This window comes from Neodiprion pinetum, chromosome 3 (assembly GCF_021155775.2).
Source record: "Neodiprion pinetum isolate iyNeoPine1 chromosome 3, iyNeoPine1.2, whole genome shotgun sequence".
Taxonomy (NCBI): domain Eukaryota; kingdom Metazoa; phylum Arthropoda; class Insecta; order Hymenoptera; family Diprionidae; genus Neodiprion; species Neodiprion pinetum.
In genome coordinates this window covers 629,352-648,102 of record NC_060234.1, presented here as the reverse complement: position 1 = coordinate 648,102, position 18,751 = coordinate 629,352, and the positions used below count along the sequence as shown (strand labels likewise).

General features: G+C 42.2%; 2 protein-coding genes, 1 long non-coding RNA gene and 1 other non-coding gene across 6 annotated transcripts; 2 read left to right on the top strand and 2 right to left on the bottom strand.

The window, feature by feature from the left end:
* Nucleotides 1-173: 173 nt before the first annotated feature.
* On the top strand, nucleotides 174-7,581 carry LOC138190567 (uncharacterized). Its single transcript, XR_011176616.1, has 2 exons — nucleotides 174-701; nucleotides 1,043-7,581. It is a non-coding gene; the product is annotated as an uncharacterized lncRNA (long non-coding RNA).
* TRNAA-CGC (transfer RNA alanine (anticodon CGC)) lies at nucleotides 6,666-6,737 on the bottom strand. Its single transcript has one exon. It is a non-coding gene; the product is annotated as a tRNA-Ala (tRNA).
* On the bottom strand, nucleotides 7,322-14,086 carry LOC124214092 (serine-rich adhesin for platelets-like). 3 transcript variants are annotated; one of them, XM_046616083.2, is made up of 5 exons: nucleotides 11,226-14,086; nucleotides 10,608-10,742; nucleotides 8,855-10,535; nucleotides 8,588-8,759; nucleotides 7,322-8,481 (listed from the first exon to the last, which is right to left on the bottom strand). In XM_046616083.2, the coding sequence occupies exons 1-5, from the start codon at nucleotides 13,805-13,807 to the stop codon at nucleotides 8,255-8,257; spliced, it is 4,797 nt and encodes a 1,598-aa protein (XP_046472039.1). In that variant the 5' UTR covers nucleotides 13,808-14,086; the 3' UTR covers nucleotides 7,322-8,254. The 3 variants fall into 3 exon arrangements, with proteins under 3 accessions (XP_046472039.1, XP_046472040.1, XP_046472042.1); XM_046616084.2 differs by having other exon boundaries at nucleotides 8,588-8,702; XM_046616086.2 differs by lacking the exon at nucleotides 8,588-8,759 and having other exon boundaries at nucleotides 8,313-8,481.
* A 772-nt stretch (nucleotides 14,087-14,858) lies between these two features.
* On the top strand, nucleotides 14,859-17,284 carry LOC124214103 (uncharacterized). Its single transcript, XM_046616109.2, has 4 exons — nucleotides 14,859-15,182; nucleotides 15,264-15,418; nucleotides 16,852-16,920; nucleotides 17,009-17,284. Exons 1-4 carry the CDS (start codon nucleotides 15,047-15,049, stop codon nucleotides 17,225-17,227), a joined length of 579 nt encoding a protein of 192 aa, XP_046472065.1. The 5' UTR covers nucleotides 14,859-15,046; the 3' UTR covers nucleotides 17,228-17,284.
* Nucleotides 17,285-18,751: the final 1,467 nt, after the last annotated feature.

Sequence of the window (18,751 nt, the reverse complement as noted above, 5' to 3'; positions counted from 1 at the left end):
AGCCGTCGATTCATTCAAAATCAACCGCTCCCTCCCTCCCTCCCGCCCCCCCGCCCTCCACGTCACCCGTGAGCCCGGCAGGATCAAAAGTTCACGTTCAGATTTCAGTATAACTTTTATTGCCGCAGTGAGTATAGTGTATAACAGTGTCGTGGATCGAGGTAAGACAACCAATCGTTTATTAGTTTCAATTCAAACGTTACGCACTACATAAGCTCTACAATTTGAACAACTGTATAATAATCGGATCCAACAAGTGTTTCCTTCGTTATCATCAATGAAAATTTTATCATCGGCGATATTCGTCGCTGGGTAAAGTTGTGCCCATATTTTACTACATTTTCTTTTTTCATCCAAACGCGTTTGAATATTGGACTTCGATTAACGCCATGACAAATTATCGAGTTATTATTTTTTTTTTTTTTTGTACATACGTATATCTTTACCTGTAAGACGGTATATTTTGTGTACGGAATGATCAGCGTGTCCGTATAATTAATTATCATCATAAACCTATAAATCGTTTTAGCATTATGTAGAATACTGCACATGTTACGTAATTTAAAATCCACACAGCGTACGTGCGAAGCACAATTCCGATCGCATGTTATACATATTGGAAGGTGAAAGAAAAGAAAAGGAAAGCAAAGAAATAATATCACTGTAAATCATTGCATGACGTTGCGGATGGAAGGTGCACGGTAAGATATACATAACCAGCTTTGTTTCAGCGCATACACATATATTTATACGTATATGTATACAACGACGAAGACGACGACGATGTCGAAGGCGACGATGTTACACATATGCATACTAAACTGTAGCCAATTTAATTTAACGCGACTGAAACGTCATGTGGAGAATTATTTATTTCCAGATAAGGCGTGTTTTCATTTTTCTTTAGAGACAATAATATTCATTTTACCCCACCTCTAATACTGCTGGACAATTCTGATTTATTGTGCATTTATTACACTTTTTCAATATACTAACCAGATAAACAGTTGAAACTCTATTTCGTTTATTGTATACTGTACAGAGAAAAAGAGAGAGAGAGAGGGAGATGAGAAGAAGGCAGGAAAAATATACTGAAAAATAATTGTCATGCCTCAGCTCTGAAAATAGCGGTTTTCTCTTGGCGGAGAGGAGTTCCGAAGAAGGAGAGGAGCTTCCTTATCTTGTACTGACTTCTTAACCTCTCGCCTGTGATAATATGGAAATAACGCCACCAACAGAGAAGCAGCGAACCGTGATTATAATATACCGTCAGCTTCTTCTCTTCGTTGCCGTACTTCGACAATTTCGCCGATACGTCCACGCGTGTAATAATAATAATAATAATAATGATAACAACAAGAATAATAATACCACAGGGATAATGTAAATTTATGACATACGTGCATTGTGCGCTATTATGCGTATTACATAGGCATGCCGACGCATTGCACGGGGTGGACAAAAGAGACTAGCCAGCTAGCTGCTACCTATAAGACGTATTGAAATAGGCGCGTTGCCCCTTTTCTCTTCTTTCAAATTTAACCCTTTGAGTCACACATTATTGTGCGGAGTCAACGTTTATAACAAGATGGTATTCCACGGTATTTCGGCTCGCTGATTACGAATCTGAAATCATATTTTGACAATTCGAGGCAGTGGATGCATTACGGTGGAAGGAAATTTCAAATTTGATCGAATACGGTCAAAAAACTCTATGCAGGAAGTTTCGGGTTCGAAATCCGATTTCAGATTCGTAATCAGTGAGCCCCAAAACTTAAAACTTATGTAAAACATGTGTATGCGTAGAGGGTCAACTTTCTCAAAAATGAATTATTCCTTCAATTTCCACGATTTTTTTAAATCAATTTGATTCAAACAATAATAATTTACATTATATCGCAATAATTATTCTCGAGTATTGAAAACCTGGTACACTATCAGAAATAGGAAAAACCGCTGAGAAATATGCTGAAAAGTTCTCTAAATATGAAAAAAAAAACAAAAAAAAAACAATAAAAATGCATATAAAATAGGTGGTAAGGATACTTACCACTATGACTCAAAGGGTTGAACCTACACAGAGGAATCGTCGCATCGGGTGGCTACATGATTCAAACGATTGCAGAGTCAACGTTCCGTAACGTAATGAGGCGATCTAAACGATGCAGCATTGTGCTATTTGTAACGATAATAGGCAGTACGTACCTTATATGCAGCCAAAGCGGATTAGTATCACATATCGCGGGAAAATCCACGTATATTCCGACGCGAGTTAACGTTCCGTATACGTATAATAAGACTAATAAGACCCGTACTTTGTACCGGGAGAGAGAAAGAGAGAGAGAGAGAGAGAGAGAGTAACGCTCGACGTTGTTTATCATCGGTTTATAGCATATTACAAGAGAAGAAGACGAGAAGACTGCAGCAGACGTCGAGACTGTAATAAGTTGGCATATGGCGCGTGTGCAGAGGGAACGGGAATTAACGTTAATTCCCATTAATATACGCGCGGTAGCTTTTGCCATTAGCACTTTGCAGAGCCGTTTCTCTTACGCTTTCGTTCCCGGTGCCGTTCCCGATGCGCGGTCTCAACGTTTAAGGGTGAAAAGTGAAACGTGTCGCGACGCATGAGGGCCGATTTAACCGGACGACCCGAGAAGAGGAACAACTTTTTCGACAAGCAGAGCCTCGCTCGAGTTTCGGCTTGCGTTATACCCTAATTGACCGTTTAAATTCACGCTTCTTAGAAAAGTCTGCGACGACGCCGCGCCCACGCCTGCATACGTGTACACATGATAATAATTTACGAATCGTATGTAACGGGGGGGGGGGGGGGTTAACAACTCAACGATTCCATCACCCTTGTATTCCCCGATTCTTAAGTTGAAAATGAATTATTTGACGAATTATTTTCGAGCGTCGTTAAACATAATTATTCCACGAATACTGTTCGATGCTATCGCGCGATGATCAAGTGCGGTGAAACACTAAACAGAACCGTGCGGGGAACCGTAAAAAGTCAAAGATTCAACTGTTGGCGGCTAGGCTCAGACTCGCGTATTAATTAACATCTCCTTTCGGCTGTAAGATCAAAGCATGGGGTCGAGCTCCGGATTACAACGATGTTCGAAAAATCGTATCCCGGATTGCGTGATGAAATACACGTACGTGTGTATAATGCAGCTTGTTTTACGTGTAATTAATACACTGCACCGGAGGGGGAGGTAGAGAAGCGTGCCGAAGTGAAACTCGACGCCGAAGACTAAAGCATGAGCAGACGGTACGTAAGTGTAAGGATAAAATACGGTACGCGTCATCGGTGCATCGCATCTCGGATATCTCCGTCTCCAATTACCTTCCAAGATAGCAAAGCCGGCGTTTTAACGTGACCGCGGTAATGAATATCGATAAAATTCTTGCATAGCCGTGAAAGCTCGACGAGTACAGTATTTGGACATTTTTTGGCCCACGATGGACGCTCGAACACGCAGCTTCGTAATACGCATCGTGCAAACACACGTGGGTTAAAAAAACGCCGAGACGGTCGCCGAGTCGGCGGGTCGAGTTCGCTTCTTCCCGGAGTGAGTGATTCATCGTAGCACGGCTCTAAGGGAGTTTCACGTATTGAATGAAACCCTCTGTGAACGCCAAGCCCATACAATCCGCCTGTGCCTGCACGGCCTCCAGCCAGCTTCTTCGTAAGTCACGGGTTAAGGATTGAACGCCTCTATACTCTATACATCTTACTTCCAACTTACGCCGCTTCTACACATACACCGCGAGAACGGGGGATCGTGGTACGTGATGGAATCATGGCTAATTGGGGAGATTTAAATTGTTCCCATCTTTCACTTTTCATTGATAAAAAGATCGGAGCTGGCTGATGAATCGTTCGCGTTTCGCGACGCGCAGGGTATACAATTGGGTATAATAGTGGATGATTCGTATTTACGTTTCAAGCTGATCGGCAAATTTTCTTCCAATTCACCGCGTTACAGGCTCTTTCGCGCCTACTTCCGGCACTGCGTTTCTTCATTGGATGTCAAACGCTGCGTGTAAGCATGTAATATCCAGGCGAGGAGGCACGGAGGAACGGTACGAAGAATTACGCGAACGGAGCTGGGCCCAAAGCACAGTGGGCGGCTTTAATGGGCTACCAAGGCCGGTTCAATGATGCTCTCGGTACCGTCCCATCCATTCGCGTTACACACATCTACCGGCTGTCTTTGTATACACGCACACCGAACACAAATTGTTGCGTGATCTCATATCGCTGTGTCGTGTACAACGTTTGCTGTTGTACCTAGGTTTGAAGCACTGACACGATAGAACGGACCCTGCGAGACCAACTGTACGTGCAGCATCGGAAAAGCGAGAAAGGAAGATTCTTTCGGATAGAAAAATGTTGAATTTCGACGAGCTAAAGGCCGTGAAGAATACGTATACCATGAAAAACACACATGCGAATCTTTGAACGCAGTCAATTTGTAACAGCAAACTATGGGCAATTATCCAATGTATGAAGACCGTTTATAATCAGGTACGCGAACAACGACATCACGTACTCTGCGCTTGCACTCTATTAGGGATTTCCTGAATTTTGTCGATTAGGCACGTCTATGAATACTCGCGACGAAGTTTAATGCCTACTTTAGAAAAGGAGTTATTGTCTCTTCGTTAATCAACGGTTAAATTTTTCACACATGTATACGTCGTCATTCTTCGAGCTTATGAAGAATAATCGTATTACAGTCGAAACTATAATTATAGGCAATATGCGCTGAAACGTTCACATACATATTTCGTTATGGGTCGATCGATCTGTGCTACATTCTTTTTTTCTTTAGTCTAATTCGTTCTCAGATTATTCTTCCGACGTAGATACACGTGCGTTTCGATACAATCGTCAAGTGCGTTGGTAACAAGTGAGCAAGCACATAATATGCGGCGGTATTTTTGCCAATTGAATAATAGCCCGATTCTCCCGGGTCAACCTATTGAATTAATTCCTTCTCTGCATACCGTAAGCGCGGTACATGTCAGCATAGATTTTTACCACAGTGACATTACGTCTCTGCACGCTTTTCATTCCTCCTGCAGTTAATAAAAAATATGTTTAACGTAATTTTTATTCCGCTTTTCAAATCGGTCCTATTATATGTATAGGTACGTTTCGCGGTATAACAAAGCTTTTATTTACTATACGGTAACAAAACAAGAAACACCTGCTCAGAAATAGTATACATATTGCGTAACAAGGAGGCAAACTCGGTCTTTTAGGGCCGAGCGTAAGGTTGCAATATGAGTCGTAGGTGAATCGAAGAGAAACATCGATGAGGATGAAGTTAGTAACGTTACTGTAAGGATGCGTGTTTAGGAAAAATCGTAACTTCGCACGTTTAGAATCATATTGAAGTTAATAACGTTATCGTAAAGATTCCTGCTGAGGAAAAATCGTTATTTCGCGGTTTTGGAATTGTCTGAAATTCAGTAAACCGTAACCAAAGTACACTCGTATTTCGAAATCTCAGTTCCTTCAAAATCATTGTAAAATTACGAAAACGGTGATTTTTCCCCCAATGTTTCATTACGATAACGTTACTAACTTCAACCTCGTCCTTTAGGAATGTCTAAAATTGCGTAAACCATGATAAATAAAATGTACTCACATTTTGCAAAACCAAATCCTTGAAAGTCATTCTAAAATTGCGTAATTGGGATTTGTTCCCTGATGTTTCGTTAAGTTAACGTTGCTAACTTCAGCCTCATGAATATTACGAATACAGGAGTAGAAAAGATCATTGCCGCCTTGTTGCACACGATTCTTCATATAACAAAAGTACGTTACGCGTTTTTTCACGCAGCACGAAATTGAGGTTAGGATCACGTAATGTCAGATGTGTTCGCGACAGCGCATGCGCGCGGTACGGACGAGACTACACTTATCTCCTTGGAGTTGAAAGTGATCTTTTCTGTACTGCGCGCATGCGCATTCGCAGACTCGCCTGACCGCCATAGAAAGAGGCGCTTCATGTACGGAAAAGAAAAAAAAAAAAAACGCGTAAACACGCACCCGTTGTATGAATAAAAATACCAACAGTATTTTCAAGTCAAGTACAAACTGCAGTCAGAGATTATCAGACACGTTTTTTTTTTGAATTTTTGCACGATAATATCAGTTTTGCATGTACTCTAGTAAGTAATCTCACAACTTTTCGCGGAAGTCACTTGGCAAATCGATTCTATACTCTTCAGTATAATCGGCCATCGTACCAAATTTTGTGATATTTACTTTTTTCAGAGACGAGATAAGCTGTGAGGCGAGATCTGATTAACCAGGCGGCATATTACCACGCACTGCAAACATACATCGAATCCTGTCCTGTTCCTAAGTACTAGTGCCGCAGGAGTGAATAGCTTGGGCTAAGTATTACCATGTCTCCTGCTGCTCAAGTGCTTATCAATGGGTCGGGACGCACAGCGCGCTGAACCACGTGCTTTTTCACGCGAGCCGAAGTCGCGAATAATCGCGTCGCTGAAAGGTTGGAATTTGTGTAAACTGACTGAGTGACGATTGGTCGTTGTAATAAATTGGGTTCTTCCTTCGATCGAATCGTTGATGTAACGACGAAGAAAGTGGAAATAAAAAAAAAATAACACTCGTTTGGAGGAGCTGGGATTTGAACCCAGGACTTTCAGCATGCGAAGCAGACACTCTACCACTGAGTTACACCCCCGGTACATACGGAGTTAGAATTATTTGTTTATCACAAACCTGCGCCATCAGCGCTGATACAGTTTCTAATCTCTGGTTCGCAAAGATTTTTGGTAAATAAATTGAACGAGAAATATATGGTAATTATACGATTTCGAAGGTATAATGCAGACGTTTTTGTTTCTTTGTTTTTTCACATGTTTATTTAATTTTTCATGATAAACTAATTTTATTTTATAAAAATTTTAACATCTATATATTTATGTGCACGTTCAGTACGTAAAATTATTGTTTTCGCGGAGTGTCCGATAAATTTTATTCGGTATTATTATACTATTATTATTGTTGTTGCTGTTGTTGTTATTATTATTACTACTACCTAGATAATACGAGTATATTGAAAATGAAAAATTACTATATCATTATGTCATGTTCGAAATGTGAATATCAGGTACTATATTATGAACTGTTCTCTCCTAAAGTGTAAACAGACTTGATTGAGATCGCCACGCATGCAACTATTGGTCAGTTTAATTCATTCGAAAGATCGAGTGCGACGGTGGTTTGTATTTTTCTTTGTTTTAAGCTGGATTTTTCAACCGTATGTTGTTTATAACGGAAGAATAAGGTAAACTGATCATACGTAATGCTCTAGCATAGCTAAGTGTACTTAACGGCACAAGTTGTATAAATACAAATTATATCATAATTTCTGAGGTAATAGAAGACTATATGGACAAAATATAAAAATAACATGGTACATTTTATAAGTATGTAATAATAAAATTACCCACTTTACTAACAAATAGTAATGATGGTATAAGAATTTTCAACTAATCAAATTAACTAAAATTACTGTCATGGCATTTCGGTGCGAAAAATCTTTACAGATGTTTGTACGTTCCATTATTCATGTTGCTATGTTCATTCTCTTTTTTACATATCCATACATAGATATTGTATAAAATAATTAGTTTGATACCCTTGGTAGATTCTTTTGATTTTAGGTCAAGTGCAATAAATTATTGTTATTACTATTATATAATTTTCTACTATAGGCAGACACGTGTTATGTTATTCTAGTTGTACCACTCGTATTTTTGTATTAAAATGAACACGTGAGAAAAAAAATATAATAAGTAAATTAAACACTAAATTTCGGATGAAAAATGGTGGATTCATGTATAATAAGCATAAATACACACATTCTATTTTCTCGAATAAAAAATAATACTTGTAATATACTTGTCAGTGCTCAGCAATCTAATTCTTTTTATTATCAGTTACACATCATATGGATATTGTAAAAGTGTTGATGTCAACTCGACCTCACTTTTCAAACTACTTTACGTTGTACGTCAAATGCTCAATTTTTTAGTTTTGTATAAACCATACTAGAATGTACAAAATTCTTTAGCGGAATGTACGATATTAATCTCAGAGTATAGAGATTTTTGAAACCAAACCGTGTCACATTTCGATTACTGTTAATATTAGTACTCATAGCCAGCTGTGGTGACAAACGCAGATAATTCAATGTTACAAGTTCGATATAACGCTAACGCTGTTTGAAAGATCTACTTGACCCTTGAGAACTTTCTGCTGTAGCTTTTTGCCGAATATATTAGCCATCAATTTGTTTCGCCTGGCTTGCTCCTGTTTCTCCCTTTGTTGCCGTTTGCTGCGCACCTCGTGCAGTCTGTAGTAACGTTTACGCAGTCGCTCTTTCATTTCTTCGTCACTTATTTTCCTCTGCGCTGATAAGACTGTAATAAAAATAAATTGATAAACTCTTGCACATGGCGAATATTTATGTGGCTTGAATTTCGTAACTATCCACCTAAGCAAGCTTGGCAAAGAGGAACAAGTTACCTTTCGGTTTAGTTGTTCTCGAAGTTTTAGATAAATTTGAACCGCTGGCCAGCGCAAGCAGTTGAACACGTTTCTCTCTCCTCAATTCTCGCAAGTGAGAAATTTCAAACATACACTGCTGACGAGTTTCAACATTATTAACAAAATCAGGCTTATTTTGAGCCAAGTAGTCCTACAAGTTTATAGAGTGAACTTTTAGTTAATTGACATGTAAACTATACAAGATTTTTTTCTAGCGATAAAGTATAGAATAGAATTATAGAATACCTGGAGAGTCTTTGTCCGTCCGCTATTCTTACCCGAAGTGTAAGACCTTGCTTCGTCGCACAAGCAGCCGCCCCCTGATCTAGCGGTATTAGTTGGCGAATCAGGCACAGCTACCTCGGGCAATCTTCTCGTGTCGATTTTATCATTTTTCTTAGCGACAAAGTCCGAATTTTTATTTACTTTGCCATCCGTGAACGATAATTCGTACGCGATCGGCTTCGGGTAACTTATGTGGCAGTTGCATTTCCTCCCGTTTTTATACATGCTTCCGCAACTTCGACAGTGTTGCTGGTTATTTCCGTCGCTTTCGCCGAGCCTCGATTCGCAGGAACAGTTTGTTCTTGCGCTACGCTTCGGACTGTACAATCTCCTTTCGATATCCTTCAGTTTGTTCTCGCAGCAACATTCTTTCCCGCACTTACACAATCCGTCGTTTTTCAATCTCCCTGAGTGTCCCGACAACGGCTGAGATTCGTGCGAATTGTATGAATAATAATGCTTCGCCTGCGACTTTTGTACCCCGTTACTCAAACAATGAGCACATTCGTTACATTTACATTTTCGCTCTCTATAGCAGTTGCAAATTTTCTTACCATTTTCTGCTTGATCCAAGTTTCTGTTCTCACATTTGCAGTTGTCGAAACATTGGCATATCTTTTCACCCCACGTTTTATAGCAAACTTCGCAGGCAATTCCATTAGTTACCGCCAATCCGTCAACTTTTCTGTTCTCACATTTGCAAGTGGCGGAACATCCGCATAACTTCGGTTGTTCTTTTCTTTTCACATGCTCACAGGTGCAGTAATTTTGGTAAGCGGCTACCTCGTTATTCTCAGATTTACCGCAAGCGCATTCCGGCCCGTTCACCTCAATTTGACCAACCTTCTTTCGGCATAAATTGCAAATTTCTCCCGATAAATTATCGCATTTCGAGGATCCATTCTCAGCACGCTTAATTTCGCACAAACATTTACCAACGCATTTGCAGATTGTCGTAGAAATACCGCAGTCGCACGTGCACATAGACTTTGAAGCGTTTACTTTATTTTTTGCTTCCTTTGGCTCAGATTTTCGATTTTTGCTGCCAACCCCGTGGCTAATTGGCTGCATAATATCAGTACCGGTTTGATTTGGCCGATTAGACTGATCAGAGTTAGAAATAGGGACTCTTTGGTGATTGAAATGAAGAGGTGAAGGCTGATGATGATGAGCGTTTGAAAGACTTTGTTCGGATAATTTTTGGTTAGAAAAATGATACAGACGATTATTTTTTAATAAATTCTGTCCTGCCTCCTGGTGCTCTTGCCTTCTACCGCACTGACAAACGAGGCCCGAATGTTTATGAACAGGACAACCAGCTTTCGGTAAAGTGTTTTCAGGCAAGGTTAGCCGGGGTCTTAACGGAGGCGGCGAAGTCAACGAAGAGGGTGAAGTTTGTACGTGAATATTCACTGACGTTACTTCTGAATTGTGATGCTTCAAAGGTGGAGACGTGATTTCGCTTCCGGTTTGGGAATGCGCCCTCGCAGGCTCTGTTCCTGTTTGCGTGCAACTGTTTCGTTTCTTCAATTGATAGTTGAAATTTTTTGCACTGGAACTGACAGTGGATTGGCAAGTCGCCAGGTTGCAGTGAGATGACCACTGCGGTTTGATCGATTCGTCGCAGATATCCGAAGCAGTCCTGAAAACAGTTTTATTTTTTATGTTCAAGGAACAGGTACGAACAGTAATTCTATCACACCGCTTATCTTACCTTTGAGTATTGTCATGATTATTGCCACCACATGCACATTTTAGTAACGCCAACGGTTTCTGTGTAACAATGGCATGTTTAATTTTTTTTGGTGACATCCTCGGGCGATCTGATTTCTTTGGTTGTTCCAATAATCTGGGAAAGTAATAATTAATTTCTCTAAATTCCGTGAAATGGTAGTTAGTTCAGTCGGAATGTACATCACTGCTATTGACAAAGAATAAAGGGCCGAAAATTTTTTTAAGAGTTCATTAAATACCTAGGAACATATCCTGAAGTTCATCGGAAATGTAGCTGCGAATTTTCGCACTAAATTTTTTTGAATATCGAAAAAGCTGCAATTTGATGTCACTTTTTGACAAAAATCGTTCCTATGAAAGTTTTCCATCGTATTGCCCTGTATAAAATTAGTTCTTTGCAAACATCACGTCCAAACAAAAATTCGCGCGAAAATGTGGAGCTAATTTTTCGGGCAAACTTCAGAGTATTTTTCTGGACCTCTGATAAAACTGTAAAAAAATTGCCAGCCCTCTATTCTTTGTTAAACAAAATCAGTCAAACTTCTGTACATTCAAGCTGAACAAAGTAACGTAACAACGGAATCGACGGAAAGCTTACTTCTTCAAATTAGATAAGTGACTGATTTCATTAGTGATCCAAAGAAGTTGATTTTTCTTTTCAGTTTCCGCATAGCTAACCAACTTTGAATCTCCAGATTCCGAAGTATTGGGTCTGCGTAATTCAAACTGTCTCTCGGACAATGTTGTCGGCATCCTCCAATCAGCACTGTTTTTACTACTGTTACTGGATCCCATTACACTTTGCCTGGCTCCGACAGATGCATCCAAATATATTCTCTTCTGATCCAACGGATTATCGGATGTTGACGTGTCTCCGTTTGGAATTTTGGAATTTTGTTTGAAGTAGAAGATATTATCATGAGCTTTGGCCTTGTCTCTTCGTTGGGGTAGAAAGCACTCCGAGCTCTCACTCTTGTTAGCATCTGTAGGTGAATTGCTGCTTCGCTGACAATCGTCCGCCCTAAGCCCCATTCTTGCCTTTCTCCCATCCATTTCTGTCCTATCCGTTTGTACATCGAATTTGTCGCTATTACTGCTCTCCAAGGTGATCATCTCATCGACAACCCTGACCTCTTCGTTGAGCTGCTTCTTTGGGCTTTTCTTTTTCTTCGATGGTTTCCATTCATCAGAAGAATCAGTCGTATTTTGTTTCTTCGTTAAAGCCTGGATTATATCGGTTCTGTAGACTTTTTTTCTAGCATCGTCTGGATTCCACGGAACGTTTTCTTCCAAGTTGTGCTCGATTTTATCGTCGGTATATTTTGCCGTGACCAGTCTCTTGACAACATGGTGTATCAGCCTCTTTTTAACTTGTTTATCGCACTTGTTAGCATCCACTAAACTCTTGAGTATGTTGACGCTCCTTTCCAAGTCTCTTACCAAGCTATCGGAATCTCCCCACAGTTTTTCATCGATACTTGAGCTAGTGTTCGGCATAGTGGAGTTGGATCGTCTCGTGTCAACGGTGGAGACCTGACTTTCGCTCCCATTTGGCACGTTCTCGTATACATGACCTGGGAAATATTCAAAACTGTTTGCTCGTCCAGTAACGTTCTCCGTGTCATCTGGTTGGGGCGTTGCAGCTCGAGAATCGTTGCGAGAAGCATCGGTACTACTGGGTCGATTCAAAATGCCGTTCGTAATTTCACTGGTCCAACGGTCGTTTTCAGTTGTTCCACACGCGCTACGCTTTTCGGAGTCTGGGACTTTGTACGTATTTTTAGAACCTTTCAGTATGGATTTCTGTACCAAGCTGGTACCCCGCTTAGGTACCGGTGGCTTTTCCTCTTCCAAAACAGAAACTTGTACCCCAATAGACTCTTGGAAACGTTCACTGATAGTGGTTTGAATGACTTTGTCACAGGTAGCTGGTTTGTTGACAATAGTAGCGAGGGATGAGGTGGAATCAAATATGAGCGGCGGAGCAGACTTGCCTTTATCCATGGCCAGCAAATTCAAATCACTTTGACTCCGTTTCAGCAAAAGCTTGGAGGACGGAACGGGGGCCAAGATATTCATAGACGAGCTTTTCTTCAGGACACAAGAACGTGTGCCAGCATTTCCCCCCGACTTCTTGCCTTCTGTGGCATATTTCACTGCCGGTACCTTAAACGGATGCGATGTTTTTGGCGTCTCGGAGCTACTCACATCCTCAGACTCGACCTGTTTTCTCGTATCTGATTTGATGTCATCGCCAGTTATTATACCGGGTACATGATTCTTGACGATTGGAGTAATTTCAGCTTCACTTTCTGTCTCGGACAATGCTCCAGGAAGAGGTGTAGAGTTGGCGTCCGGCCTTTGTTTTGACTTGGGTCCAGGTTGGCCCTGCGAAGCAGGGCCGGACAAGCTGGACTCTGTCGTTCCCTCCGGATCCTGTCTGAGGGCAGCTGAACAGCCTCTGGCCAAGGCCATGCGCTCGATAGTACTCAATTTTTTGCTACTCTGTCTGTTGAGAGGCAGCGTATTGAAGTAACCAACGTCAGCGCCGCTGTCCCACTCCAGTGGTTTGTGCGAAGTAACGCTCGACGTGGGAGAGACGTTGGATTTTCTTTCTTGACTGTCTCCTAAATTTTCTCGGCTCTCATTCTTCTCCTCAGGAATTGTTTCCGGGGTATTTCGTCTCGGCTCTGGAGACGGTGAGCGAGGCTCGGTCAACGGACGTCTATAGATGGAGGAATTATCGTTGCAGCTCGAAGACTGACCAATCAGCGGAGGTCTGGCCCAGCGCCGTCGTTCCCGAGGCACGTAATTAACCAAACTATAATCCTGGCCGACGCAGTCCTGCCTGCTGGTCTCGCCGCCGTGTCCGCCTGATTTATGATTCAGTTCGTAGATGCTGTAATAATATTTTACCCCCAGATTATCGCCGGCGGTTGTTTCGGGTAGTGAAAAGTACTGATCCAGGTTCGAATTTTGCGAATACTTCTTATAGTACTCCATCACCTGCTTCGACAATGATTTGTTTACGTTAAACGCTACCTTCGGTTGGGAGTCGTGGACGGTGTTATTTAGGCTTGTCGGGTTAAGGAAGGGTCGCTGTTCTCTCGGATTTTCCAACCCGCGGGGTTCCGATTCGCGCAAACGTTCGTCGCAGCTTGAGGCGGAGTCATATTCCATTTTCAATTCTGTACCTTCGTTTACATCCAATACGCGGGTTTTTCTTACGCCTGGCGGCGGCCTCCCCCTCCGCCGTTCACCGTAAACACTGGTTCACATTTCACGTGGATATTCTTCATTGACCACCGATGTAACCGTACCGATGCATAGACGATGGAACGCGTTGCGTACCTCGAACACAGGAAAGAAACTCGGCGCTGATAACGCTCTCGGTCTTCTGACAGTTGTGCGAATTGACTGTTCAGAACGCTGGTTGTTTACTTATTGAGTAACCTCAAACTTGCGACGCTACAAATTTACCGCCTGTGGCGCTCCGCACGGATCCTCGGAAAACTAAAATTGACTAACACTGACCATATCTTACTAGAGAGAGCTAACAACGTAGAGTTGGCGTCACAGTAACATTGAACAGCGGTTTGCAAGCGGCTTACCGACATCTACAGACCTAGAAAATATCCCAGTAAGCAGGAATTCAAACGGTGGAATTTAAAATGCGAATTGGAAACGAAATCGAGATTTTAAATCCCATGGCAACAGTTTACATTTTCAAAAATCAAATAATTAGTGATTACGGCAATATTTAATATTCCATTTTCATACCAGTCAAAATTTTAAATATAAAGACCAGCAAAATTTACACGCAACATGCTGACTAATGTTGCACGATACTTAACGAAATATCAATACATTGTTTATTTAGATTTACTTTAATAATAGAATTACTTATTCTATACAGCATTTCACCATACAGCAAATTTATTATAATTACCTAGGTATAATATATAATAACTCGATAATTAAATTTACCTTACAATGATACATGTAGGGTAGAAATTTGAATTTAATATTAGTATTCATCGATAAAAACTATCAAATTTTAACCTGTAGTTATCGATATCAGTAAAGATCGATAGATATCGTGCCGGACTAATGCTGACGCTCCTCATTTCAAAACTAACCGCCACATCGTTCAGGCTTTTTACATCAGCTAATTCAGAAATCGGGGAACCATAAAAAGTTAATAGTAAATATGAAAAACAGAAATATTTTCACAAGTCCCTTGGGTGGTTTTAAGATTTGAGTTCATTGCAGCTACGAGAAATGAACCGTGACCCGTATCGAAACTTGATGTTATCTGTATTAAAATGATAGAGTGAGGTTGGACCAAATTTTGAAACATTACGAAAAATATTCGTACACGGTGAAGGACATTCGTTGGTACAACAACGATCCATTGAAATGTCTTGCTGTTGTGCCCCCGAGGTGAAAAAGACGTCGACAAACCGAGGAAAACTCGAGTTCGCCAAAGTTCATAGCAGCGGTTTTGAGAAGGAAAGAAAAACAATTCACTATGCCGACGAGGTCGATGGGGAAAGTACGCCGATTTTTCAAATGCTCGGTTAATTATTCAACTTGCACTGCAAGAGCCCGACACTCACTGTAATCAATCGTACAGAATCCGCATGCAGGAAGGTGCGAAGCGATTCGTCAATACTGAGCGATTTCGACGATCAGCACGATTCCGACGAGGAAATAGGGGACATGGTATTCGTCGATGGGAACGAGGCCGACCTGGAGGAATGCGACGACGAGGATACGCTGATGGAACGCGTCAGTATACGTAGAATTTATGAAAGACGGAAAAAAATTGGATTCGAAATGTTCGGAACTTGATTCTTCACTTTTTTCCCCGTTGTTACTTTTCATCACCTTTGGTGATATCGGAAGAGTACTGATTTCGGTCGATAATCGCTTTTTCTAATTTCAACGAGTTTTGACATTTTCGAACCATGTCGGTCTGTCGGTTCGTCCGATAAACTTGGTGATGCGATGATCTCGGAAACGACCGGATGAAAAAATTTGAAACTTACAGGATTTTACAATCAAGTGATGGGCATGAAACATTGCCATGTCCCGTTTAATTCGCAATTCCGGTTCTACCGGAAACAAATCGGTTCTTAATGTCTAACCGATCAACCTGCACGGAGAAACTTTTAGTACAAATATTTGTTTTATTGCATGTGCAAAATTGACATAACGTATAAGAATTCAGGGGTAATCGAGGTACTGTTACAAAAAATCACATAGTTACTATGAAAACGCCGACTTGATATATCTTTTCAGAATAACTCATTAGAATATTAGAATCTTACATTAAAAGAATTACAGTGTATGTAAGTCTTAATATTAAAATCTGTAACGGACTCGAATAACAGAAATTAATAGTAACAATATATGCGCTCACACACACACACATCCAAATAAACTGCGTACGGACACCGAGTGGATGAAAAAAAACAAACAGCTTTCAAATCAATTCACAACTTTTATTTTATCCAAAATTGCACTAATTATATGTATAATTATGAAATTAAAAAATCACAGCCAATTTTTATTCACATAGTACTTTGCATCACTCAGTTTATTTTCGTATATTTTATACGACTTAGTGTGTTCGTGATAGTGAAAATTACTGGAAAGATTTTTCATACACCTTCTTTTGTAAATTTCTAACAGTAGATATAATTACTATTTCTAAACCTACTATACTAATTCTTTTTCATAAATGTCGGGATAATGCATAGAAAAATGTAATTATTTCAAATCTTCTTTAACACTTTATTCTAAATAACCGATTATGCATTTTTTCCCCAGTTTAAATATATATGTTTTTTTTTTAACGTATACATTTTATTCCAATTTTTTTTTCGTTTTCTAACATTTTCGATATCATCGCGAAAATTTGTCGGTCAGACCGACAGACTCGTCCCACGTAGTTGAAGCTTGCAGCCAAAGTTGACAATCGAACCTTTTGAACTTTTTCGAATTAAAAAAATAGACTTCGGCCTCATAATTCTACAAAAGTATCGGATCTTCAAGGTATTTCACAAAATACTGACTTTCGGACTTCACTACCTTATGCCAACGAACATTAGAACGTTAGGCTGCTAATTCTGGCTGCCAGCTTCAGCCTCGTAGGAACTTTTCCCTTATCAAAACTGTTTTTCCCTCTTTTATATATTATATATTTGAATTTCCCGTAGGTCTGGTGGCTCGCAAGGCCGCCTTACGTTCCGCGGCAAACGCCGGTGGTTTCGGCAAGAAGAATACAGGTATATCAAACGAATGGCAATATCGCGAAAGACCTACACTAATAAGTTCCAATTCAAGCTCCTCGTCTTTGATTTATCCCTTGCCAAGGTGGTCAAAGAGCGACTCTCGTCAACAATAAAGGGTCTTCCGACGATTCGAGCCGCGCTGAAAGAGCAGGTCGCAAGGAGTCTGCAGAGTCGACGTGGATCGAAATCGCGGGATTACATCGCGGTTGGTAAATTCTCGGGTAACAGTCGCGCGGCTTGCGGTACCGACGAGGTCACATCGATCCCGGTTTGCGCCCGAAAACTCAGCGACTTATTGTAGCCCTCATACTATACACCGCACGGCGTCATCTACATGCAGCGGTTTACCCTTGCTTCGATCTATATTGAAAAAAATGAGCTTCTGTACTATTATATAAATAAATATATTATTTAACAAAAGTGTGTGACGATATAATATATGTGGAACAGGATTTTCACGCAGTAATTCATATTCTATTATAGGTATACGTATAATGTATGTAATAACAGGTGTATCAGGGTGGTCCTTGTTCAGGATATTGCGTACAAGGGACATCCCGACGTCTATGCATGTACGATGTGTTTGTCGGGGACGTGTGAATCAGTAGCAGTCGTTGAAGTCCATCAAGTCGGGCATGTCGGGCTGAGGGCACTCCTTGTACCACGGATCGTCGATTTCCCAGAGATCGCGATTGAGCCCCTCTCTGCCGGGGGGCGCAGCCTCGAAATCGTCGGTCTGAGGACAGGGCGACGGATACGCGGCGGGGTTGAAGAACCTCTCGAGTTCGTCGGGACCGATGGCGTCGGGAACGGCGGCGATGTTCTTCCTCGGAATGGGCGGCATCGAGGCCCTGATCCTCGACGCGCAAGGTATAATGAACCCGCCCTCGTCCTCCTCGAAGGATATATCACCCTCCATGATCTCCTGCTCGAGAGGGACGTCGAGGCGCAGTCCTCCCTCCTCCCTCGCGACCCTCGCAAACTCCCGTTCCATCCTCGCTTCCTGCTCCCTCTGGTGCAGCGAGCTTTTCATCTTCCTCTCGAACTCCCTCGCGGCCATCACCGAGGGATGATCTCTGCCGTACTCCACCCTGAACTGATCCTCCTCCACGTCCGGCAGCTGATAGAGACCGCGCTGCGGGGTCGGACAGGGTGGCGGCCCTCGTTCCGAGAGGTTTATCGCGTTGTTACCGACATTCGCAACGGCGAGGACGAAGTCTCGGCGGGCGTGCTGCAGCTCGCACAGCCTGTTGTTCACCGAGGCTGATTCAATGGCGTCCTGCTCGTCCAGAGTCTCGTTTATCAGCTGCATCGAGCGATTCGCCGACCCCCCCGAGGTGTCGGGTAGCGCGACGATCGTCGTTCTGCACTGGCTGACAGCGCCGGGTGGAATTACGATATTCTGGACGGGTCCCTCGCCGACGGGTTCCGCCTGGACGACCTCAGCGTTCATCGACTGCGCGAGCTCGCAAGTCTTCTCGCTTATCGCCGAGAGTTCGGCGCTGGGTCCCGGGCTCCCCCGCCTCGGCCTCGGCATCATCGAGGAGTGGGCCTGGGGCGGTGACAGCCCCCCCTCTCTCCGGTTCGGGCTCCTTGGACAGGATCCGGGTTGCGCACCCTCCGCGCCTTTCTTCGCCCTGGTCTCCCGCATCTTCATCAGCTTCTGGAAGGCCGGATGCGAGACCGCGGCCTCCTGCAGGGCGCCCTGGGGCCTCCAGTCCTCCCGTGGCTCGGCGCAGGGCGGGGGCGGCCGCCTAGGCGGCGATGGGGCCTTACGTTTGGGCACGCGACCCCCGGGAGGCGGCGGGCGTACGGCCCGCTTTTG